The sequence below is a fragment of the Podarcis bocagei genome (assembly GCF_964188305.1).
Source record: "Podarcis bocagei genome assembly, chromosome: 14".
Taxonomy (NCBI): domain Eukaryota; kingdom Metazoa; phylum Chordata; class Lepidosauria; order Squamata; family Lacertidae; genus Podarcis; species Podarcis bocagei.
The window spans coordinates 55,132,052-55,158,180 of record NC_138139.1 but is presented as its reverse complement, the minus strand read 5'-3'; the positions used below and the strand labels follow the sequence as shown (position 1 = coordinate 55,158,180).

At 49.5% G+C, this 26,129-nt stretch overlaps 1 protein-coding gene and 1 pseudogene across 2 annotated transcripts in view; one reads left to right on the top strand and one right to left on the bottom strand.

Annotated features, from left to right (window-relative positions):
- LOC308573026 (urotensin-2 receptor pseudogene) lies at nucleotides 1-4,578 on the bottom strand (annotated as a pseudogene). Its single transcript has one exon. The product of its transcript is annotated as a urotensin-2 receptor pseudogene (transcript).
- Nucleotides 4,579-6,998: 2,420 nt separating this feature from the next.
- RNF216 (ring finger protein 216) overlaps nucleotides 6,999-26,129 on the top strand; it is an 88,770-nt gene continuing 69,639 nt past the window's right edge. The window contains exons 1-4 of the mRNA XM_081169440.1: nucleotides 6,999-7,101; nucleotides 18,063-18,179; nucleotides 19,525-19,661; nucleotides 21,005-21,841. Of these exons, the coding sequence (XP_081025566.1) occupies nucleotides 18,113-18,179; nucleotides 19,525-19,661; nucleotides 21,005-21,841 (1,041 nt within the window). The 5' untranslated portion in view covers nucleotides 6,999-7,101; nucleotides 18,063-18,112. The remainder of the gene's footprint in view (nucleotides 7,102-18,062; nucleotides 18,180-19,524; nucleotides 19,662-21,004; nucleotides 21,842-26,129) is intronic.

The window sequence follows — 26,129 nt, the reverse complement described above, 5'->3', positions numbered from 1 at the left end:
TTTAATTTTAAAAAGTTTTATTGAAGTTTTCAGCAGAAAGAGAAGAACAGAAATAAATAGGAACAACAAAACAATAAATTATTAAATCCATGTGCGCAGTGGGCATCTGCATCACCGGGCTGAGCTGATTCAGAAAAACATTTGACTCTGCAGGAGACCACAGCAGGTGAAGACTTGGCAGAGAAAGAAAAGGCAAATAACATTGCATGTAATTTTTCAGTCAGCAAGAACTTCTGCTTTCCCAGCTGCCATCCATCAGTACAAGGAAAAGCACTTGTGGGTGCTGGGGAAATTCTGCTTTTCTCAGATAAGGAATTGGTGCATGCAAAGAATAAGAACCAGTCATCCTTTCCAGGAAAGAGGAAAGTGGGCTCCCCTGCATGCTGACCATGCAAACCCAAAACACATAAGTTGGATTCCATTTTCTTTCATTTCATTTGTACCCCCACCTTCCTCCAAGGAGCTCAAGGCAGCAGATCTGAGTCTCTTCCCCACCCTGGGCCTGTCTTGTCTCATGGCATGTAGAATTTTTTGAACTTAGGATCATAGAATTGTAGAGTTGGAAGGGACCTCGGGGTCGTCTAGTCCAACCCCCTGCAGTGCAGGAATCTTTTTGCGCAGCAAGGGACTTGAATCTACAACCCTGACATTAAGAGTCTTTACTGCCTCTTGCCTTTTCTCTAAGCGAGAAAATCCCAAACGCTGCAACCTTTCTGTATAGCGGGAATGCAAAACAACTGCTTTTTATATGGGGTAAGTGCATCTTGGCTTTTGTATTGACACGAAGCTGTCGTTGGGCATGGTGATTTTCAGAGTGCAAGGGGTCAGGCCACATGGGTCCTGAGGAGCCTTAGCCATCTGAAATCAGCCACAGGGGAATGGAAGCAGGAAAGAATAGGCGGAGGCTTTGCACTGCACGTTCTCAGGCAAGCGGAGTTTCCCCAGGGCATGTAAACACAGTGCGATTGTTTCAGTTACACGTGCTTAGACTCTGCCTGTATAGGCCAAGGCACAATAGGCCATGGGAACTTGGGCACTGAGCCAGAGACTTCACTGAACTACAGGGTTTTGAAGGACCTGCATGGTGGCATCTCGGGGACTGGGAGGGAGACAGTACCAGACAGCAAAGGAGAAAGAGCAGCAGCTTCTGATCGTATTCTGCCACGTGTCACCAAACCTGTCTGGGATCCCTTTCCATCAAACAGTGCACATTGCTGCTGAACGTGCATCGTTTCCCTGACTGAACTGATCGCCCGCCTGAAGCCTTGGAGATGAGGGGCCGCTGGGCCGCCACTCCAGCTGCTGTTGAACTACAGCTCCCATCAGCCCTTATCATTGGCTGGTGCTGATGGGAGTTTGTAGCCTGACAGCAGCTGGTGGAGGGGCAGCACAGACTCCCCATCCCTGTCTTCAAACAGTTATAATGGGCTCCCGTAGCCCCATGCAGTGTGTGGGTCACAGAGGAATGCATGTTCATCCCTTTGTGATCTTCCAATTCAACAGCTCCTGATAAGTTTCCAAGGGACCCATAGGGCCCCCATAGTGGACTGGCTGCAGTGTGGCGCCAGTTCCTATTTCTGAGCCTGGCCTACCTCACAGGGTGGTTGCAAAGCTTAAATGGGCAAGGGGAGGACCATGACAACACCGCTTCTTAGATGAAGTATGGGATGAAAATCTGACGCACAAAGGAAAACACAATTCAGCAACTTCAGATCATGGAAACTTGCATGTATTTGGGCTTGCACACAGGCGCTCAATTTACTTCTGCCTATAAAGGATGTGGCCTTGTGCAATCTTATTTGGAGGTACGGTAAATCCCATAATAGACCACGGTGGGGCTGAGGTTTTGACCCATGATTATTCGGTCACACGCACACAGACATCCCATTCTTCCCTTAGATCTTCCTAGGCACACATTGTCAAATCCTATGAGTATGAAGGCCTTTTGCACAAACAACTGTCCACACATCACTGTCCAAACGTTCCAGAACTGGGGGTTGCCTGATCTGGACGGGTATTTTGTGTGGGTTTCTGTAGCTCCCAGCAGCCAATCAAGTAGGGAAATTTGGCACAGGACGGGGCTTCTTCCCTCAAGTCTGGTCGAGTGGCTGAACACTTGTCCTCCTACCTGGCCTGCCTCCTACTCACTTTTTCACAAGAAGACTTCCTTGTTGCCAATTCCCTGCATCTGAGCCACAGCCAAGCTCTCTGTGTACGTGTGGCTTCCAGACCACACAGATTCCCCCAAGGAACCCCTCTTGGGCTTGACCTTGATGAGGACAAGGGCGTTCCTCTCCCGACCCCTTAAGTACTCCCTGTAGTTCTTGGAGAGCAGCGTGTAGAGGAAAGGGTTGATGCAGCTGTTGCTGTAAGCTAGGCAGGTCACGAAAAAATTGATGCAGGCCACTGTGGCGTTTGCAAGGCTGCCCGGCTGGCGGCGATAGACGCTGAGCAGCTGCCAGAGCCAAAAGGGAATGAAGCAAGCCCAGTAGGCAAGGATGATACTAAATATCATGTACAGGACTTTCTGCCGAGAGCACCTCTTCATCGCCTTGGCACTGAAGACGGCTGCCTGAGACCTCCAGTAGGTCCTGGCCAACTTGATATACAAGTAGCAGATGACTAGGCCAGGGGCCAAGATGCTGGTGATGAAGAGGACAGTGAGGTAGACTTTGTAGGCCCCCACCTGCCAAGTAGGGTGGCATATGCGCTTGGTCACTCCTCCTTGGCTGCTCGTCCGGAGGTCGATGAGAACCATGGTGGGCAAGGCAAGGAGGAAGGACAGGAGCCAGACCGAGCAGGTGATGGTCCTCCGGTAGTCTCCAGGCCTCCGGAGGGAGTCCAAGGGCTTGACGACCGCCAGGTACCTCTCTGTGCTCATGATGGTGAGAGTGAAGATGCTGGCATGCATGGTCAGCAGGTCCAGGCTAAAGAGGACCCTGCAGCCCACGTCCCCAAAGTACCAGTCCTTCACGAAGTAGGTGCAGACGACGAAGGGGATGGTGGCCAGGTAGAGGAGATCAGCCAAGGCTAAGTTGACCACGTAAACGTACATGGAGGCAGACAGCCGTACGGAGAGGTTGACAACCACCAACGTGTAGATGTTTCCAACCACCCCGACGACGCACATGACGGACAGGGCGCATCCCAGGAAGGAGGTGGCCAAGATGTCGCTGGCGCTGCCAGTGGTGTTGGAGGGACCGCTGCCATTCTCAAGCAGGCAGGACAGGTTGGCACATGGGCCCAGTTCCATTATATCTGACCCTTGCACTGGGTCAACATGTTCCACCCAAATGGCATGCCGGATTCTTGCCCAATGCACAGTGCAAATAATCCCCTTCCTCGAGCGCGGCTCTGCTCTAATATATTTGCCAACCAGCTGGCACCGCTCTGCTTTTGCTGCCGACTCAACAGCCTTTGAAACAGTTTGGTGCGATCAGATTCCGTGCATAATTTTGCTGAGCAGGAAAGGAACCCACCGATGAGGCAGCTGCAAGAGGACGGGAATGAAAGGCTGTGGGTTAAAGTTTCAGAGCTCCCAGGTCCAAATCTTACCACGTTCCAGCAGGCAGGTGAAGGGAGACGAGAGTGGCTTGGTTCAAAGCAACCTCCTTGTGACTGCCTGTCTTCCTGCCTTTAATCCTTCTGGGCAAACATCCAGCGAGCCACCCTTTGAGATTGCAGGGCTGGCTCTCCACATAAACTTTATCACACCGTAAGCATCCAGGTTCTTTGCTTTGAAGGTTTTGCGCTGCCAGCGGTGGCCCTGCCTCTGCAGATCTCCCAGAAGTTGCTTTTCAGGCAGGATGTTTGGCGACAGGTGAGCTGTGTAAGAGATGCTTCTTTCGGAGGGAGAGAACGGTTGCTTGCCTTGTAGATGCAAGAATGCAAATGGCAAAGAATCCCTGAACAGGACACTGTTTTGTGGGCGGATTCTGTGCCGGCTGCCAGGGCCGGACCTTGCAAATAATTGGATCTATTGTGACAGGTGCTTATGCTTTCTCTCTCTCTGGGCTGGGAAGTCTATTCACTGCTGCAAGAGGTGGGAAGGGCCTGGGATTCTTTCTGACAGTCCCCTTGAGGTGGGGTTTCATCCTGTGCTGCTCAGGAAGGAGGAGGCACAGTCAGCAGCAGACTTTTGTATCTTGGAGCAACAGGGTGGATTTTCTTTCAAGCTGCCTCCTTCCCTGCCTGCAGGGCTGTGCAAAGGCGCTGAGGTTGCCCCCCCAACCCACAAACAGGATGACTCTCAGTCGCCTTTTGAAGGTGATGCTGGAAAGTGCTGGCAGTGTGCTTCCGCCTCCACACGGATGTGCGCTAACAAAACCCTAACCCTGTGAGGGAAGCTGCACATACTGGTGCTTGTGTAGCTGGTTTTACTTCAATTAATGTTTAATTGGTTTTTAATGGTTTCTCTTTTTTGCAGTTTTATTTATTTATTAACATTCTTATATTACATTGGTAAACATTGTCGTATTACATTGCAGAGCTTATTATATTTTTCAACATGTATACCAAGATTATATACACACTTTATATACCTAAAAAGAGAAGAAAAACAGAGAAAAAACAAAAACAAATCCCCCCAATCATATACATGCCAACACATTCGACTTCCTGTCTATCCCACTGTATATTCCTTTTTAAACAAATTAATGTACTCATATTATTGTATATTTCTTTTACATTTTATCTAATACATTCCTATAACAATATGAGCTCTTGTTCTTATTTCTCAACTCAGTCTCTCTCCAGCATCAATCAAATGCTAGCATAGATAACGAACCTTTACTGTATTTTTGAACATATGTCTCACATCTATCCCATTTTTCCATATTTTTTTTATTTGAATTGCCTCTCAGGCTATTTGTCAGCTGCGCCATCTCAGCAAATTCTTGTAGCTTAATATTGCCAGTTCGTTATTGTCGGGACTTCTTCTTCCTTCCACCCCTTTGCTACCAAAGTCCGGGCTGCAACCGTTGCATATAAAAATATAAATGCCTTTGGGATGTCCCTGCCAACAATGCTTAACAGAAATGCGTCTGGTCTTTTTAAAAAGGTTATTCCAATTTTAATGGTTTCTTTTAGCTGTTTTTTGTTTTAGCTCCAAGGTGCCTTGAGTCCGTGTCAGCAGCAAAGGCGGGGTATAAATAAACAAGTTGTTGTTATTATTACTAATAATCCTATACAGTGGTACCTCTGGTTACGTACTTAATTCGTTCTGGAGGTCCGTTCTTAACCTGAAACTGTTCTTAACCTGAAGCACCACTTTAGCTAAAGGGGCCTCCTCCTGCTGCTGCTGCTGCGCCGCCGGAGCAAGATTTCTGTTCTCATCCTGAAGCAAAGTTCTTAACCCGAGGTACTATTTCTGGGTTAGCGGTGTCTGTAACCTGAAGCGTCTGTAACCCGAGGTACCACTGTAGTTGAAACCATCAGTGCATTTAGAGTGTTTTTCTCAGCTCTCCAGTGAAAGAGGATCGCTGCCTCTGCGCTCCCAAAATCCAACGCAAAGCAGATACGGTTGGTTAGATCTCATAGCCCCACCTGGTGGCCACGCAGTAAAGGTAAATTATTAGTAGGGGGAAAGTAAGACAGGCAGACGACAGCCCGGGCGCTTGCACGCGATCCTGGCCCGGCTGCTGATCCTATGCTCGTTTACCCGGAGGGAGAGTTTGCGCGGCTGCTTCAGTCCAGCGGGCAGGATCGGGTCCCCGCGGAGGGATGGGCGCACAATGCGGTGGGGAGTCCGGCAAAGTGGGCCGCTTGGAGCTCTTTTCTGCGGGCCGGGGCAGAAGAGGGCAATGGCGCCAGGCAGAAATCCGTCGGGTGCAGCCTCGGCCGGGAAACCGCCCCGCGATCCTCGGGTGGAGGGCGGTATCTAAAGTTAATTAACGGGAATAAGAAGAACCAAAACTGGAGGAGGAGAAGCGACGCCGGGTCAAAGGCCAGCGCCCCCGTTTTCCTTGCCTGCCGCCTTTCCACCATTAGAGCCTCAAGGCGGATTCAGAGCCTGGAAACATATTTGACAAATCTCTTTATCTTACTTCATATTTGACAAAAAGCTTTTCCTTTTTTAGTTTTATTTTCATATTTTCCTTTTTGCCCCGTTTTCCTTTTACGGTATATGTGGGTGTAAGGATTAATTTATTTTCTTTTTTTGTAAATTTTAAAAATGCAATAAAGATTAAGGAGTGTCTCCACCCCCATCGTTCTACCCAGACACTGAGGTCCAGCGCCGAGGGCCTTCTGGCGGTTCCCTCCCTGCGAGAAGCCAAGTTACAGGGAACCAGGCAGAGGGCCTTCTCGGTGGTGGCGCCTTCCCTGTGGAACACCCTCCCACCAGATGTCAAAGAGAACAACTACCAGACTTTTAGAAGAGATCTGAAGGCAGCCGTGTTTCGGGAAGCCTTTAATGTTTGATGTATTATAGTATTTTAATATTCTTTTGGAAGCCGCCCAGAGTGGCTGGGGAAGCCCAGCCAGATGGGCGGGGTATAAATAATAAATAATAATAATAATAATAGTTATTATTGTTATTATTGTTGTTGTAATAATAATAATAATAATAATAATAATAATAATAATAATAAATAAGAGCCTGGAAACAGAGCCGAAGTCGCCGTGAGCAACAAATGCCCCCCCTTCCCCGGCCAAAGGCGGGACTCCCCTTCCTCCTCCTATAAAACACGCGCGATCCCCAGCAAACGCTCCGATTCCGCGTCTTTTTTCCCCTTTTCGCAAACGCGCATGCGCACTCTCGGGCACTGGGCGCTCCTCTCCGCCCCCTCCCGTCCGGAGAGCCGGCCGTCACGTGACGCTGAAGACAGCTGGTTGGCAGTTGCGGGATTCCTCCCCCCCCCGCCCTTTTCCTTTCGAGAAACTCCCTGCTCCGCGCCGCTCTGCCCCGAGCCCTCCCCTCGTCTCCATGGTCTCCTCGCCCCCGGCCCGCCCCTCGCGGTCACGTGGCGCCCTCGCGCAGGCCGGAAGGAGGCCTGACAGGCCGCGAGGAAGAGGAGGAGGCGGAGGCCGAGCGCGGCGAGGAGGCGGACGGGCAGGAAGCAGGAAGCGCCGCCGGGAGGGACGAGCGGGAGACGGAGCGAGGTGAGGGAGCGCGGGAGGGAAGGAGCGAGCGGGCAGCCGGCCGGGGGTCCTCCGGGGTCTCAAGGGGCAGCCCCGCCCGCACCTGCCTAGGTTGCCTGGCAACCGGCCCCCCCCGAGGCACCAGCCGGGCCTGGGCGCCCCTCCCGCCCCACGGACTCCCCACGGAGGGAGGCCCCGCTGCCCCCTGTGCGGGGACGCCGAGGGCTGCTGCTGCTGCCAGCCCGTGTGGGCGTCCCCGAGGCAGCCCCTCCTCCAGCCCCGGACTCGCCTCCTCCCCAGCTGCTGCTGCTCATCCTCCTCCTTCCGCGGCTGGTTTCGTTTCGCTTTCACGCCGGGAGAGGAGGACGCGGCTCCCCCTTCTCCTCCCAGCCAGCCCCAACTTCTGCGAGCTGGAAGTTTTGCTTCTGGCTGCGGGGCGACTCGGCCTCGGATCGGCGGCTGAGCTCTCGTTTCGGGGTCCCCCCCCCCGCCGGCTTCCCTTCCCCGCCCCGGGTCTCCCTCTCCCCGGGCTCCCGCTTCCCCCTCTTGCAGCAGCAGCTGCCTTCTCCTCCACCTGCTCTCCTAATCCTCCTTCGCTAGGGCCATCTGCTCCCCCGGCCTCGCCAGCCTCCCGGTCCCTCTGCACATTCTCCGCCCTCCAAGGCGGTCTCGTTTCTCCCGGGGAAGCAGCTCCTGATCGCGGCTGGGATGGCGCCCCCTCCCTGCTTTCCAAAGTCCACCCACCTGCAATGGTTAATCAAGGAGAAGCAAAGGCAGCAGCCCCCTCACCTGAACTTTTGGGGGGAGAGGGGGTGGGGATGCCATTGGGGATTTGGAGGTCTTCCGTGGTCCACTGGAAACTGAGGGAGGGGGAGAGTTGCCGCTGCCCTCTGGTCAGTGGCGTAGCGTGGGTTGTCAGCACCTGGGGCAAGGCAAGTAATTTGCACCCCTAACCCGTGGATTTGCACCCCCTAACCCCTGGATTTGCGCCCCCAACCCGTGGATTTGCGCCCCCTAACCTGTGGATTTGCGCCCCTAAACCTTAACCCCCAGATGTTGCGCCCGGTGCGGCCGGCCCCCCCCTGCACCCCCCACGCTACGCCACTGCCTCTGGTCCTGCTTGGGGGCACCTGGTTGGCGGCTGTGAAAACAGGGTGCTGGACTAGATGGGTCCGTGGCCTAATCCAGCACACTCTCTCTTCTTATGTCTTGCTGTATGTCGCGTGTGGGAGCCTCTTATTGCCAGCTTTGAACATTTGGATTTGGCAGAACGTTTATTTCCAGGCGCATGTGTGGTGGTTCCGGGTCACACTCCACCCCCCCCCAAAGTGCACAAATCTGAGAGGAGTGGTTGGGTTGTGTGCCTAAACCGGGGGTCAGCAACCTTTTTCAGCCGTGGGCCGGTCCACCGTCCCTCAGACCTTGTGGGGGGCCGGACTATATTTTGAAGGGAAAAAAAGAACAAATTCCTATGCCCCACAAATATACCAGAGATGCATTTGAAATAAAAGGACACAATCGACTCATGTAAAAACACGCTGATTCCCAGACCATCCGAGGGCCGGATTGAGAAGGCGATTGGGCTGCATCCGGCCCCCGGGCCTTAGGTTGCCTACCCCTGGCCTAAACCCACCTGACTTCCGGTTAAACTCAGTGTAAACTCAATTGTGCTTGTCCTGAGTAGACATGCATAGGATCATGCTGTTGTATTGATTTGGTGCTGTGTGTTTGATGTTGCTTAATCATGTTGCAATGTGTACTGAGTTTTAAAAGAGGCGTGGTTGCTGAGCAGCCCGACTCCCTTCTTTACCCTACATTTCAGCAATTGCTTTCCCCCCATTTGAGATGTACAGATAAGATTCTAACTGCCATGCCCAGCATGCAGGGAGCATTGTAATTGTCATGGCAGACAGCTTCTGAGTCTTAGGGCTGTTCCGTGCATGACATTGCTCCCCAGAGCCACAAAATCGGAACGGGGCCTTCATGTTCAGGGGCAGCAGTCTGGTGAATGCAGTGGGACAAGGAGGAAGGGCTGCTGGCCTTTTTCATGCTTGGTTTTTACCACGGCATGTTTTCATACTGTGGGTTGACTGGAGCCGTGTGAATGGCCACAGTGGGAATTGGGACCCCTTATGAGATGTTCTGTGTTCTGATTCAGCAGCCAGGCTCTTTTTAGACTGTTGGAGCCTTTTCTTATACTGTATTGAGATCCCCTCTTGCTGCAGGAGGAAAAAGCACATGTGGAATCCTCCCTGGAATGTGACGTGAGGGTTTGTTTCATGAGGAGTGCTGGGTAGTTGAGAGCTCTTTACGCAGGGTAAGAGTTGCACCAAAATGACTAGTATGACGTGCTTTGAACACCTGGGTGCTGTGTTATTCACAGCCACCTCCTCCAGTTTTTGTTTTTGTTTTTAAACTATTTTAACACTTTTGCAGCAGGGCTAGGTAACCTATGATCCTCTGGCTGTTGCAGTTTCCCCAAGCCAAATCTTTGGAATGAGGGCATGCAAGAAGGAAGAGGTGGTCTATTAAGCTGCAGAAATAGCTTTCATAAAGGAGATGGTTGTGGAAGTTTAGTACATGCGCCTGTGGAGATATGTTTCTGAAGGGGGTGTGTCTGTTTACCAGCTTGTAAAAAGTCTTTCCCTTAGGGAATGTGTGTTTGCCAACTGAGTGCCCTCCAGATATTTGTTGTAAGACAGTGGTGGGGAACCGCTGGTCCACGAACCAAACTTCTCCCGCCAACCCTCCCCATCTAGCCTGCAAGGCCATTTTGGGCAAGCCAGACACCTGATGTCATACATTGGTAGGGCTTCAAAGGAAGAACCGGGAGATTAGAGTGAGCTCCCAACATTCCTTTTGCTGGAGCTAGGCATGCTCCCACTGCCCTTCTGCTGGACAATGAGAGTGGGCCTTGCTCCGGGAGCAGGAAACAATTGGACAGAAACTGCTTCTCCCACCCAGTACTGCTCCTTGAACTTCTGAAAACTGGGTGCACAAAGAACAGTGTGAGGCTGCTTGTAAAAGGGCTTTCAAACAGCCCTGTGCTGTGCTTTGGAGTCCCGACAATCTGGGCTTCTAAGCACAGCATCACCTGGTGTCATAGTGGTGGCAGGTGATTGACAGGGTCTTCCTGATAAATGCAGTCCATCAGGGATTGGAAGGTGAGGATCTGGCCCACTGGCCAGAAGAGGTCTCCTCCCTGCCCCACTATAGACATTGCCTTTCTGCATCAAGGAGAGGACTTTCGAAACTTTAATTCAGCATCGATTGGAGGCAGTTGGTGGTGTCCTCAACTGTATAACCTGGAGATTTCCCCCCCCCCCTTTGTACTGTATTAGAGAGAGTTCTCTCTCGTTCTGAAATTGCCAGGAAATGGTTTAGTTGTAGGAAGCATTTAGAAAGACAAGAGGCTTAATAAAATCCAATGCTTCAACATTCTTGGACTGGGAGGGCGGGGGGGGGGTATCCAAATTCCTACATGCAGTCAGATTCTTAGACACATGGACAACCGAGTGCTAGCCAGTGGCGCTTGCCCAGTCCTGTGTGCTGCTGATAAAGAAGAAATGGTTCTGGTGCTCAGTTCTTCCCCTGCTTTCACTGGTCCTTAAGTCTTGCAGCATCTTCAGCATCTTCTGGTTGCAAAATGCTTTTTTGAAAAAAGATTTGAGGTTTTCAGTTATATACATTTCAATAGTTTTACAGTAACTTAAACGTATCAAAACTTGACTTCCTCCTCTTTCTGCGGTTCCTTACATTAATTTTTTTCCCCATTTCCTGCATATTCTAAATTAACTTATTTTTTCATTCATCTACTTTAATTGTTTACTCTTATGAAACTGCAGGTTATTACAATAACCCTGCCAATTTGTTTACAATTTGTTTGTAAATATTCAATAAACCATTTCCATTTTTTAATGTTATATTGATTTCTCCCCCCCCCCCCAGCCTGGCAGTAAGTTTTGCCGTTTCTGCGTAGTCCATAAGTTTTTGTATCCATTCTTCTTTCATCGGGACTTCTTCTTTCTATTTTTGGGCAAATAACATTCTTGCCACTGTAGTAGCATACATGAATAAATTTCTGTGCTGTTTAGGTAATTCTGCCCCTGTAATTCCAAAAAAGAAAATTTGTTTAAAAATGCTGATTTTTTAAACAAATGTTATTTTAAACATCTTTCTCAATTCATTATGTATCAGTAAGCTTTAAACATAATGCGACACCACATATGATGTTGTTGTTTAGTTGTTAAGTCGTGTCCGATTCCTTGTGACCCCATGGACCAGAGCATGCCAGGCACTTCTGTCTTCCACTGCCTCCCGCAGTTTGGTCAAACTCATGCTGGTAGCTTCCAGAACACTGTCCCACCATCTCATCCTCTGTCGTCCCCTTCTCCTTGTGCCCTCCATCTTTCCCAGCATCAGGGTCTTTTCCAGGGAGTCTTCTCTTCTCATGAGGTGCCCAAAGTATTGGAGCCTCAGCTTCAGGATCTGTCCTTCCAGTGAGCACTCAGGGCTGATTTCCTTCAGAATGGAGAGGTTTGTTCTTCTTGCAGTCCATGGGACTCTCAAGAGTCTCCTCCAGCACCATAATTCAAAAGCATCAATTCTTCGGCGATCAGCCTTCTTTATGGTCCAGATCTCACTTCCATACATCACTACTGGGAAAACCATAGCTTTTACTATACGGACCTTTGTTGGCAAGGTGATGTCTCTACTTTTTAAGATGCTGTCTAGGTTTGTCATTGCTTTTCTCCCAAGAAGCAGGCATCTTTTAATTTCGTGGCTGCTGTCACCATCTGCAGTGATCATGGAGCCCAAGAAAGTAAAATCTCTCACTGCCTCCATTTCTTCCCCTTCTATTTGCCAGGAGGTGATGGCCCCATTGGCCATGATCTTCGTTTTCTTGATGTTGAGCTTCAGGCCATATTTTGCACTCTCCTCTTTCACCCTCAATAAAAGGTTCTTTAATTCCTCCTCACTTTCTGCCATCAAGGTTGTGTCATCTGCATATCTGAGGTTGTTGATATTTCTTCCGGCAATCTTAATTCCTGCTAGGGATTCATCCAGCCCAGCCTTTCGCATGATGAATTCTGCATATAAGTTAAATAAGCAGGGGGACAATATACAGCCTTGTTGTACTCCTTTCCCAATTTTGAACCAATCAGTTGTTCCATATCCAGTTCTAACTGTAGCTTCTTGTCCCACGTAGAGATTTCTCAGGAGACCTTTTTTCTCTTCGCATTTCCAACACTTATTCGATTTTGATTTATACATTTTTTGTCAGTTTACTCACTGTTACATACCATGTATATAACATTTTCATATAGTTTTCTCTTAAACCATAGCATGCTGTAAATTTTATATCCGTATTCCACAATCGTTCCCACACTTCCATAACTATATTATAACCAATATCTATTGCCCAACATATCATTGAAGACTTTACCTGCTCACCCTTTGTCTCCCAATCCAATAATATCTTATCCATTTTTGGCAGCGCTTTTACATTCCAACAGATCTCTCTCCAGTTGTGATATTTGTTCCCCAAACCCCCGGGGCTTGTCTACGTGGGCCTGGGTTGGAGAAAAGGCAGCAGCAGCTGAGCAGGCTGCTTGGGAGTTTATTGAGCGTATTCAGCCTTTCCTGAACCTTTGGCAGGAGACAGAAAGCTGGGAGGCAGAGGAGGCTTTCCTGCTATATTCTCCCCTTTTTCCCAATCAGCCTCATTTGGGGGTCGCTAATTCTGTTGCATCTTTGTGTCAGGGGTGTGATAGCATCATTTGACGGTATCTCAATATAGAATTGTCCTTGGTGGCTGCTGCACAGCGCATCTTTGGATGAGAGATGCTCGGAACAGTCATTTGCTCAGGGACACAGGGAGGAGGGGTATCGGTACTCCTTCACGCCATTAAAACGGACTCTTTCAGGTAGCAGAGCGAAGTCACACCTTCAGTTTTAATTAAGAGAAGAAGCATTCCTCAGCTATTGAAAACTTGTCACAACAGCATTTTCCTGTTTTCTGGAAGTAGCAAGGGGTAACAGTGAGCCAATTAAGCAGGGTGTTGTGGAAGATATGGCTTCTGGCTCTCGTTAGATTATTAGTTTTGCTTTTTAAAAAACTTGACCACTTTTGCTTTTTGAAAAAATCGGCTCCTCATTTCCCCCTCCAGGCATTTGGCTTTAGCATTATCTGGCAGTTTTGGCCCCCAGGGCAGTGCTGAGACTGCTAAGGGTTGTCTGTTAAGGAGATACATTTACAGTCGTACCTTGGGACTCGGACATTTTGGCTCCTGAACGCCGCAAACCCGGAAGTGAGTGTTCTGGTTTGCGAATGTTCTTTGGAACCCAAAAACATCCTACGGAATTTCCTGCAGCCAATCAGAAGCCGTGCTTTGGTTTCTGAACATTTTGGAAGTCGAACGGACTTCAGGAATGGATTCCATTCAACTTCCAAGGTAGGACTGTAGTGGATTTAGACCAGGAGTGGGTAACCTGGGGGCGGGGGGCGGGGAGAGATGCTGCTGGGCCACAGCTCTCCTTGAAGTGTGGGTGAGTGGAAGAGACGTAATGCAGAACATCTGGCGAGGTGAGCCAGCTTGGCTTTAGGCCCTTCAAGGTCATACTAGCAAATGAAGCTGTAGGCTGCATTAAAAAGCCCTTAGTCTATTTAATCATTTGCGTCGTAGCCTATTGTGATTGATTTGCTTGCATATGAGTAAGAACAGTGTTTCTGAAACATGCAAAAAGAGAGAGGCTTCTGTTAAGATGAACGTGTGCTGTGACGTTCCTCATCTCAGAGACGTTCCTTCCAGCCTGTGAGAAAATGAAGCAAATAAAAATTAACTTAGTTTACTACAACTATTATTATTAAATGTTTTTAAATAGGAAGGGAGGCCTTTTCATTTGGATGTTAATCCCCACTTAACTCCCCGCGGAATCAACACTTACTGTTCGCTTCCCATTTCCAGGGAGCTGAGGTGACTCTCCCACTTTTCAAATTCCTGCTTTTGAGCTCTCCATGGGCATCTGGTGGTGGTCGTTGTTGTTAAATTTCCAAACTGCCCTTCATCCTAGGATCACAGGGCTATTGACAATATAAAAGCACAAAAATATATAACCTAGTAACAGACAAGAACAATACCCCACGCCCAGTTTAAAAGGCCATAGGCATAGATTATTTAATTAACCAAAGGCCTGGGAGAAGAGGAATGTTTTTGCCTGGTGCCTAAAGAGATGCAACGAAAGTGCCAAGCGAGCTTCCCTGGGGGGGAACATTCCACTGCAGAAAATCCCCGTTCTGGTGTTGCCAACCTCCGGACGATAATCCAAAGGCATTTACCGTATTTTTTGCACCATAACACTCACTTTTTTCCTCCTAAAAAGTAAGGGGAAATGTCTGTGCGTGTTATGGAGGGAATGCCTACGGGTGGCATGCCTACGGATTTTCCTCCTCTAAAAACTACGTGCGTGTTATGGTTGGGTGCATGTTATAGAGCGAAAAATACGGTAATCAATAACTCAGGGGGAGCAGACCTGTTGCCCGCCAGGTGTTGCTGGACTTCCAACTTCTGCCGGTCCCAACCAGCATGCCAGGGGTCAGGGATGATGGGATTGCCCCCCCGTTGGCTGCCCCTGCCGTAGCTGGTTAAACATTGGTGCTGTTGTAAACAAAAATTGCCCTTTTCCCTTATGGGGTATCCAAGAGCCCATATTGAGTCCTTACATAGGTTCCCTATTGGTAGGAGAGAATAACAGAGGCTAACCAGAGAATATTGAGAAGCAAAGCAGCTAGTAAGCTTGATCTTTATTGATCTGTTCCAACAGGGTGCTCCCCTCACCCGCAGGAGAGAGGCGGAACCCAGAACAATGACGCGCAAGGCCTTATACAGTGGTACCTCTGGTTACATACGCTTCAGGTGACATACGCTTCAGGTTACAGACTCTGCCAATCCAGAAATAGTGCTTCAGGTTAAGAACTTTGCTTCAGGATGAGAACAGAAATCGGGCTCCGGCGGTGCGGCGGCAGCAGGAGGCCCCATTAGCTAAAGTGGTGCTTCAGGTTAAGAACAGTTTCAGGTTAAGAACGGACCTCCAGAACAAATTAAGTACTTAACCTGAGGTCCCATTGTAAAGACTTTTGAAATTGCCACCCTGTAGATCAAGACCACCCCCAGAAACATCATACATACATCACAGAAGGGGTGTAACCTAAGACCACCCCTCAGATACATCACACCTACATCATAAAAAGGTGGCCTAAAACAAAAATTTTGAATGTTGTTTATCTCCTGTCTGGCAGGTTACTTGCTTGGATTGCCTGGGGAGCCTGGCTAGTCTTTTGTAGTGATAAACACTTAGTTCCTGGGCCAGGTCACAGGCTCACACCCTATTCAAACACAGACATACCCTTAAGACATGATTTGTGAAGGAAAAGACAATGGGGAGGATTTTCCATTTTCCTTTGACCTTGCAGAGAAAACATTGGTCAGTTTGGGACAGTTTGGGAATCAAAATGGTTCCAGGTGGGTCTTCCTGTGCTGATCTATGTACATGCTTGCTTGGTACGCTTATGAACATTACCGTATATCTAAGACCTCAAAATTCCTATCACTCTGCGGCCTTTCTGGTGAAGAGCAGGTTGCTCTGGTTCCTGGCTGCCGCTGATCCCAGGCCCCCACGTCCAGTGGGAAAGCTAATGAAGCTGTTTGGCTGTTCAGGCTTGTGTTCCTGGCTGCTGCTCAGAACAATTTCTTCCTTGCTCTGAGGAGGCAGCAGAACTTCCGCAACCCAGTGCTTTGCCCGGTCTGTGATTTGGCTTGCCAGCCATTCCAAGATAGAGCTGGATTTGCAAGGAGGGAGATTTCAACAATTGCTGGTCATAGAATCACAGAAGTTGTAGACTTGGAAGGGACCCCCAGGGTCATCTAGTCCAACCCCCCTGCAATGCACAAATCTCAGCTAAAGCATCCATGGCAGATTGCCATCCAACCTCTAGCCCAGGGGTTGGCAAAGTTTTTGTGGCTTGGGCTGGTTCATGGTCTCGCAGACGCTGTGGTGGGCTGGAGTGCACATGCGCACATGCATGCGCAAATGCTATTTCTGGTGCTCCTTCCAGTGCAGAGGAGACGTGTGCAGCTTCCCACTGGCTGCAGGAGCTTCCAGCGTCACGGAAGGCAGTCCCTGCTCTGCTCTGTGCTGGTTTAGTGTGGCGCACGGGAGCTGAGCAGGCGACGGAGGTCTCCAAGCGGGTGGCGGGGGTCTATGGGCTGGTTAAACAACCCCCGTGGGCTGATTGTGGCCCATGGTCCTTAGGTTGCCGACCCCTGCCTAACTGTAGGGTGGGCTGTTCTTGCGCCAGAAAACAGGAGTTTGCATTGATGTCTCTGGCATAAGGAGAATGCGCAGCAGTACAGTGGAACCTTGTGTTACCTACCATCGCCCTTGCGAATGTTGCGGGTTACGAGCTCCACTAACCTGGAAGTAGATGCTCCTGGTTGCGCTCTTTGCCCTGGGATGTGAGCGGAAGTCATGTGGCGGCAGCGGGAGGTGCCATTAGCGAAAGCACGCTTCATGTTACGAGTGGTTTAGGGTTGAGAACGGACCTCCAGAATGAATTAAATTCGTAACCGGATGTACCACTGTATCTAGAACAGGAAAGCGCAGTCACATTAGCACAGGGGACTGTTGTTGGACTGTGATATTTAGTTCTAACTTATTGATCAAATACACTTTTTAAACGAAGAACAGCTATTTTGTTCATTTTTTATAGTATTTATATTCCGCTGCTCAGGTGGAGCTCAGAAAACAGTTTGCATATCATTATTATAACACCAAGCATCCAATTTTCTAAACTTTATAAAAGGATGGTCCTTCAGATGCTCCTGTTTTAAAACTTTAGGGTACACACACATAGCAGACACACACTCCACAGAAAACTTCAAAATTTAGGAAATATTCCCTGAGAAAAATACACTTTATTTTAGCACACGGAACAGTCCCCAAAAAGCCATCTTGGCTCTTTTAATTACTCTGAATATTTCTTCTACAGAAGGAGATATCTTGGAGAAACCTTTCCCAGCAGTTACTTACAAATCCTGTCTTAGGGGCATATTTGGGTATGAATAGGGGGGTGGGTCTGTGACCTGGATCCAGGATAAAGTATTTACCATCTCAGTGGCCAGACTGCCCAGGTAATGCAATCAGTAAAGCATTATCATTACCTTGGCAGACAGGAGAGAAGCCAGAATCAACATTTCTATAGGAGACTGCCCTCCTTCTGTGAAGCATGCATGATGCTTTTTGGGTGGTCTTTGGTTAAGGGGTTGAAACATGCAATCTGGCCAAATGTTTTCTCTGGAAATTTTGTGACAATCAATCATAATTTGATTTTGGACCCTGAATTAGCACTTTTGTCGCTTGAGAGCAACTCTAACCCTGAGCTTTTCTGACTTAGCCGCTGCCAGGTGGAAAACAGGAGATAATCATCCTTGGCGTTCCTGGTATGCCTGTGTGTGGGAGGCTGGCAGCAGGCAGCTCTCTTAGGTTTGCAAATGTGATTATAAGATGGGCTTTCAGTTTGTGTTTTTTGCAGCATGAGGACTAGAAATTCGTTTCTAATTTACAGCCAGAGCTGCGATTTACAGCCTAGTCCTGCACATGCTTACTTGGCAGTCAGCCTTCCATAGCTTACCCCTGCCAAAGGTGGGCAAATTCTGTAGCCAGTAATAGGTTCTGTGCTTGCCTGGTGGATCTTCAAGTAAATGGAAGTCCTGTTTGTGGATGGATTAGCAACTGCAGATGGGACTTCTGCATATTTGTACAAGGATTTCCTGGATTTCTCCCAGCAGTTGCCCACCTCTCAATTAAAACCCAGCTGCTCAGATTAATAAGAAAATGAACCTTGTGTAAACTCTGTCTGGAGCAACCTCTACCACGTGGTAAAACCAGAGGTGTGAACCAACTGCTCACCTTCTCCTTTGCAGGTGCTGTTGGCAGAGTGAGTGCCATGCTCTGGAGCTCTTAGCTTTCTAACATGGCAGAGGGAGGGGGAAACGAAGAAGTGATTGACTTGAACAGTTTCCGGAGCCACCGAGGGAAAGGTAAGGAAAACATTCCTGATTCTTCCAGGTGCATCATATGAGGCTGGTGCAGGGGTCAGCAATTTACTGCGCCTCGGGCCGATGTTTTCAGCGCCGATCGCGCGGCGGGCCGGAGGGCGGGGGAGCTCGTGCCCATACGCATGTGCACACGCTATTTCCGGCGCACTTCCGGGTCAGAAGAGCACTGGGAAAAGCTTGTGCACATCTGCACGGGCCTCCTCCGACCTGGATGTGCACCAGAAATAATGCTTGCGCATGCACACAAGCTATTTCCGGTGCTCCTCTGACCCAGAAGTGGGCAGCAGCGCAGCGCCGGTAAGAGCAGGCAGCAGGGGTCGCTGCGGGCCGGATAAACGAGTCCCTCGGGCCTTATCTGGCTTGTGGGTCTTAGTTTGGAGACCTCTGGGCTGGTGGAACTATTGAAGGGTGCTGTTGCAGCCTTCTTCAACCTGGTATCTTGTCGTTTTGAACAAGTCAGCTCTAGTCCCCGTTGCAGGCGTGGGGGATGAAGAGCATTGCACTGAGGTGGAGCCTTCAACAGTGGCAAGAGCTACAGGGCACGGGGTTCCCTCTCCACATCTTTCTCCTGCAGCGTGGAATGCCAGTTGCCAGTTGCAACCACTTTGATCTGAAAGGAGTCTTTTTCTCAATTGCATTCCCTTCAGCCTCTGGGCCTGAGAGATTCCCCATTCCTTCTCTAAAGCGATACTGCTTCAGGAACCAGTTGCATCTCACCTTCTCCCTCCCTTTCTTAGGAGAGGATTTAATTCAGTAGTTACCTTATCCCTAGGCTATCTTCTGCCACCTGCTGCAGTTCTCTGTTGGCTTCCTGCCCTGGTTTGGGGCAGCGGCATCTTCACAGAACTCAAGGTTTGTTTGAGACTGTGGCATGCCTCTGGCACTGCCAAGACTGTTCCAATGGCGAGCGGACTTAGTCAGAGCCCTTGAATTCTTCTTCCATTTTATTATAAGGCAAACTCTGGTAACATATTTCAGATTGAAGTTATAACAACTAGAAATAACTAGTCGTAGCTTGGTAGTCAAATGCCTTAGTTGTTGAACAAATCGGCTCCTGAACGTCGCAAACCCAGCAGTGAGTGTTCTGGTCTGTGAACGACTTTTGGAAGCCAAACATCTGACGCAGCTTCCACGGCTTCTGATTGGCTGCAGGAAGTTCTTGCAGCCAATCGGAAGCCGTGCCTTGGTTTTCAAACCATTTTGGGAGTCAAACGGACTCCTGGAACGGATTAAATTTGAGAACCAAGGCACGACTGTATTAGTGTTCTGTTGTGAACCTTTAGCTGATAGGTAAGTTGTCTCTCCTTTCTCTCCTTCCTTCTTTCAGATAGAATAAACCACAGAGACGAGGGGCTTATCACCATATCCGACTCCTCGGATGAAGAATTGCCTGTGATGCTGGACATTCCTGTTCGCCGGCAGTGGGAGGATGAGGAAGACGACGATGTAGTCATACTGATGGAGGTAACTCTTTGGCCTGGCCATCCTCCAGTATGGCAAAAATTGAAATTTGTGTTAGGCTTAGTATACAACCAGTATGGTCTCCCCATCCCAGATGTATGTTTAAAACGGAATAGTTATATGTTCTTTATTATTTGAAACTTTTTAAAATCTGGCATTGATTTAGTTAGCTTGACTCTCATTGTAACAGATGCATGAATCCTCCCTGCTGTAAGACACGAATTGAGCCCCCGTCTCATATTCTGGAGTTGTTCTCACTTGGCTTCCAAAACTTTGCCCAAGTGAGCTTTACAGGGCATGTGAGAATGGTGGGCTGCCTCCTGACAGCTCATCCTAGACTCTTTCAGCTATTTCAGGTAGCAGTTCCATTCTGCTACTACCTTGAGGAAGCACAACATCTTTTGAACAGCAAAATATGCTTTTAAATACCCCTTAACACCAGCTGCCAAATGCCTCCCTGAAAGGGAGAAAATCCACTTCTTAAAATCCTGCTTGTTAATTTTCTTTCAATGTGAGCCCACCTTAGCAGGAGCAAAACCAGGAAATGCTTACTCTAAATCCTATATAGCAGTGATGGCCACACTTGGCCCGCCAGCTTTTTGGGACTACAACTCCCATCATCCCTAGCTAACAGGACCAGTGGTCAGGGATGATGGGAATTGTAGTCCAAAAACAGCTGGAGGTCCATGTTTGGCCATCGCTGCTATATACAGTGGTGCCTCGCAAGACGGAAAAAATCCGTTCCGCGAGTCTCTTCGTCTTGCGGTTTTTTCGTCTTGCGAAGCAAGCCCATTAGCGGATTAGCGCTATTAGCGGGCTTAGCGGATCAGCTGATAAGCGGTTTAGCGGCTTAGGATCAGCTGATAAGCGGCTTAGCGGCTTGGGAAAAGGGGGGGGGGAGGAAAAAAAACCCGCAGGAACTCGCAAGACATTTTCGTCTTGCGAAGCAAGCCCATAGGAAATTTGTTTTGCGAAGCACCTCCAAAACGGAAAACCCTTTCGTCTAGCGGGTTTTCCGTCTTGCGAGGCATTCATCTTGCGGGGCACCACTGTACAGTGGTACCTCAGTTTAAGAATATCCCTGTTTATGAACGATTCGGTTTACAAACTCCACAAAACCGGAAGTAGTGTTCTGGTTTGTGAACTTTACCTCGGTCTAAGAACAGAAGTCGAACGGTGGAAGGGCACCACCGGCAGGAGGCCTCATTAGGGAAAGCGTGCCTCAGCTTAAGAACAGACTTCCGGAACGGATTAAGTTTGTAAACCAAGGTACCACTGTAATTGCAACCTGAAGCAGCCTTCCAAAGAAACGGCTAGCCTAACTACGGCTTAATATCCTTTTAAAGACAGGAGCGAAGAAGCTTCTGCGCTCCAATGTGATCAGACCAGCGGCTCCCTGGCAGAGTGCGAGCAAGTCGGGGGAAGGAGGATCCAAGGGCGAGGTGTTGCCAGGGCCCCACGATGGACAGAAGGCGAGGACCCCTCCTTCCCCGAGGCCGCCTGGCGCTTGGCGGAACGGCACGAAGGCCGCTGGCGTGGCGCTGGGACGGCAGGAAAGCGAGAACGAGGTCTTGGAACTGCCAGAAACCCCGGAGCCCGTTGGGCCGAGGGGGGACGGCGATGGGGCTGTTCCGGAGCCTGGTCCCAGCGTGGCTCGGACGAGAGAGGCGAGACCCGGCGGCGAGAAGGAGGTCATCAACTTGGAGGAGGTCTTGCCGGCTGATGAGGAAGGGCAGGAGCAGAGGGAGCGAGAGCTGCAACCGAGGCTAGCGCCGCCGCTCGGAGGGACTGTCCGGTGCATCCAGGAGAACATGCGGCTGGACCACCCGTATTTCCAGCCCGCTGAGAAGGACGCAGGCCCCGTGGTCAACCTCATTTCTCCCCAGCAAGGGCAGAGGGACATGGACCTGGGTCCACTGCCCAGGGCGTACCAGGAGGAGATCCCTGGGCCTGCCTTTCCCAGGCCGGAGCCCCCGCAGGATGGGATCCCCGGCCCCGCCTCCCCCCAGCTGGCTCACCCACCGGAAGAAGAGGGAGGTGGGCAGCAGGCAACGGTCAATGAGCAGGCGGGCCCCTCCTCGCCAGCCCGAGGCCCCCCCGATGCTGGTTCCAGCGACGTTCCCAAGCAAGGCACTGCTCCTCAGCTCGACAAAGACCTCTTTGCTCTTCTCATCAGGGAAACGGTGAGTGTCGTTGTTGGGGTATCCTTCATAAGTGTGGCACTCATCAAGAAGAGGTAATGACAGCACACTCATTTCCTCCCCTTTCATTTGGCTTCACTGAATGGGATGCATATCATGTGGAAAGCTCTTTTTTATTGGTTTTTACACATATTTTCCAGCATAACAACGCCAAAAAAAAGAGAAAAAACATGACAGATCTTTGGCTGTCACAGCCTTTGACTTCCCTCAACCCCTTCTAATGGTTTTCTAAATCCTTTTCTGATTTTGCATTTCTTTTTACTATACTTATTGTTATAAATCAAATCTTACATCAATTAAACTTAAACCTTTTCACAAAAAGTTGTAAAATCTTCCTACGAAACGTCTTGTAACCCTACAAGCAATGTTAAATAGTTAAAATTGTCTTTCAAATACGACATAATTTTTTCTAGCCCTTTAGGAAAATCTGGTCCTGCTGGTTTTGAATTTTCCCTGTTAATCTCGCCAGCTCAGCATGGTCTGTCACTTTCATTTGCCCCTCTTCTTTTGTTGGCATTTCCTCCTGCTTCCATTGTTGGGCTAATAGTAGTATTCTTGATGCAGTGGTCACATATAAAAACAATTTTTTATCATTCTTATGAATTTTTGTACCTACCATTCCAAGTAAAAGCGCTTCTGTTTTTTTGGAAATGTATATTTCAACATTTTTTAAATCTCATTATAAACCATTTCCCAGAAATCTTTTACTTTTTTACATTCCCACCACATATGGTAAAATGTGCTCTCTTTTTTTTTTTACATTTCCAGCATTTGTTATTTGTTTTATACATTTCGGTTGTTTTTACCAGTGTTATATACCATCTGTACATCATTTTCATTATATTTTCTTTTAAAGCACTGCAAGCAGTAAAATTTATTCCTTCTTTCCATAGTCTCCCCCAAGCATCTATTGGTATATTGTGTCCTATATCTTTAGCCCAATGTATCATAACTGATTCCACTTCTTCATCTTTCATGTGGAAAGCTCTTGCCCATGTCAGCTTTCCATGTGCTGCCCTTGTTTGTGTGCCAGGGATTGGTGCGCTGAGCTGATGGGCAACAGATGTGAGCAAATGCGCGTGACCAGGTGCACATGGAAAGCCCTTGTGGGCCACATCTTGTATAAATCTTGCCTCAACTGGGCAGTGTTCTAGCTTCCTTCCTTCAGCGACTCCTTTGAGTTTTTGCCACAAGATCCTTGTTTGTGGCGCAGAGGGTTTTGCGTCCTCTGGCTTACAGAATCATAGCCTCACACAGTGCTAGAGTGGGGTCTCCCATGGGCAGGCACACTAATTAATAAAAAAATTAAAAAGTCTGGATTAATAACTCTTGTGCGTTGCAACACATTTTGCCAGAGTGTAGGCCAGGAGTTGGGGGTCTGTGGCCCCTCCAGATGTTGTTGGAGAGCATCTCTGATCTCTGGGAGGTGTTGGGAATGAACCCAGCACCAGAGGGCGGGCACTCCTAAAGTGACTCCTTAAGAAGGATGTGTCAGGGAACTGCCATCAGAGCATCAGGTGGTGGAGGGACTCAGGCAGGATGAAAGAGACTCAACTGCTGAAGCAGGGACCAGCAGGGGGAGGAGTGGGTCTCTGAGGGAATGCGAGCAGGAGGGAGGGCTCAGGGAGGCTTCCAGCGAGAACAGTGGTGAGGTATCGGAGTCTCCCATAGGGAGACCCATACCTCGCAGGAAACTGTCACGCCGTGAGTCCAGGAGACGCGTTTCCGTTAAGGAACTTCTTTGCTGGAAACGTTTCCGCAGACAGCCACTGTCGGACTCTACTAGTGATTAGAGCAGACATGTCTGAGGAGCTCCGTCACACACGGAGGTTTGTGGGGGGCGCACAAACTCTGAGGGAGCACGTTTTCACGCACAAGCAGCTAATCCAACCCTCACAGCAGTCCGACAGTCTTTGTACGCTGCCTGTGCAAGAGAAGGCATCATGAGCGAACCAACCGGAACCGGAGGAGCAGGGGCTGGAGCTGGTCCAAGCTTGGAAGATAGATACCGAGCGTTGGAGGTTCAACTGGCCCTGCAGACGGCGAGGCTGGAGGAGAGAAGGGCTCAGGATGCAGACAAGAAGGGGAGAGCCACTCAATTCCCCAGAAAGGTACCAGGATTGGTGCAGAAATTTGGGGGGGACCCCAAGGACTACCATGCTTTTAGGACAGAGATGCAATATGCCCTTAATGTGCAGTTCGATGAGTTCCCTGATGAGGAATCGCGAGTTGCTTTTGTAATTGGGCATCTTGAGAAAGGGGCTAGAGACTGGGTTCGACCCCTAATGGCAACGCACAATGACATACTAAAGGACACAATGAAGTTCTTTCGTGCAATGGATATCATGTTTTCCAGCGATATTGAGGAAGGGGTGGTGCGCAGACAGCTAATGGCTTGTAAGCAGGGGAGTCGATCTGTCCGGGAATATTGGACTGAGTTTACCATGCTGATTCACAGACTGAGTTGGGATTTATCGGCGGCACCCGTTCAAATGCTATTTGAAGAAGGTCTTTCTTCGGGGGTGAAAGACGAGCTGGCACGGAGCCCCAGGGCGGAGTCTATGGATCAGCTGACCAAATCTGCGCTGACCATAGGAGCGCGGCAGGAGGCAAGAGCCTTGGAGAGGCGGGAAGGGAGAGGGGAACGTTGGAAGGAGTTCCGCATTCCAGACATTCCTGAGCCAGCTTTCCCGCCGGCAGAGCCGATGGAAATCGGAACAGCGCGCGCGCGCGCATTTTCAAAAACCAGCGAGGGAGCTAAGAAGGAGGGAAAGGGCCCCCGGAAATGCTATCTCTGCCAACAGCCAGGCCACTTTGCCAGAGTCTGCCCCCAGAGGAAGGAATGGCAAGGGATGGTGGGAGCTGTTGAGGGGGGAGAAGAAGGGGGAGCGGAGCAGGTAAAAGCCAACGCCTGGTTGCCACAGTCGGGGCACTGCAGCCAGGCCAAAGAGCAGTGAAAGTGCCCGTGCCAGAAGCTCCTCGACCTGCTCTAGTGATTGAAGTGTCGCTAGAGCTGCAGAATGGGCATCCCCTAAAAATAAAGGCGCTATTGGACTCAGGCAGCTCCTGCAATTTTATGAGCAAGGAGTTTGCTGCTGAACACCAGATACAGACCATCCCTTTAAGCAACCCCCTGCAGGTGACCACGATTGATGGCAGGGAGTTGTTGGGAGGAGGAGTCCGCTTGCAGACTGTCCCAATGATAATGAGGGTGGCAAGGCACACAGAACTGATAGCGTTTAATGTGGCCACCCTGGGAGGCGCTCCCATTATTTTGGGAATGAGCTGGCTAGCTCTACATGATCCGCTGGTTGGCTGGCATCAAAGAGTGGTGTCCTTTGGTTCAGCACATTGCCTAGAACACTGCAAAGGGGAGAAGGGTTCAGTAGGGGCCCAAGCCACCCTAGCAGGGACTGAAGTAATGGGGAAGGTGAAGGTACCACCACAGTATGCAGATCTCAGCGACGTGTTCAGCGAGAAGGAAGCTGACCAACTACCACCTCATAGACCCTTTGATTGTCAGATCAATTTACTCCCTGGAGCACAGCTTCCCGTGGGCAAGTTGTATGCCATGTCAGACAGGGAAATGCAGGAGTTGCGAGGGTTCATTGACAAGAACCTGAAGAGAGGCTTCATCAGAGAGTCCAAAGCAGCAGGGGGGAGCCCAGTGTTCTTTGTGGACAAAAAAAATGCGGACAAGCCGAGACTTGTATGTGATTTTAGGCGGCTGAATGCAGTGACTGAACCGGTGGCGTTCCCTATGCCCAGAATTGATGATATTTTGACCATGGTGAGGAAGGGAAAGATTTTCACAAAGCTGGATCTAAGGGGGGCGTACAACCTGATACGCATAAGGAAAGGGGATGAATGGAAAACCACCATGTTTACCCCTTTGGGGGCGTTTGAATACCTCGTTATGCCATTTGGATTACAAGCAGGCTCCGCGTGTTTTCAATCTTTTATGAACCACGTGCTGGGCCCTTTGCTCTACAAGAATTGCGTTGCCTTTCTAGATGATGTGTTGGTGTATTCTGAGAATGAGGAGCAACATGTGAGAGACGTCAGAGAAGTGTTGAGCAGACTGCAAGCCAACAGGCTGTGGGTCAAACTGGAGAAGTGTCGGTTCCATACCAAGGAGGTGGAATTCCTGGGGTACCGCCTGTCAGACAAGGGATTGGCCATGGATCCCGGCAAGGTACAGGCAGTGCTGGAATGGAAAACACCCAAAACCAAGAAGGATGTGCAGAGGTTCCTAGGGTTTGGAAACTTT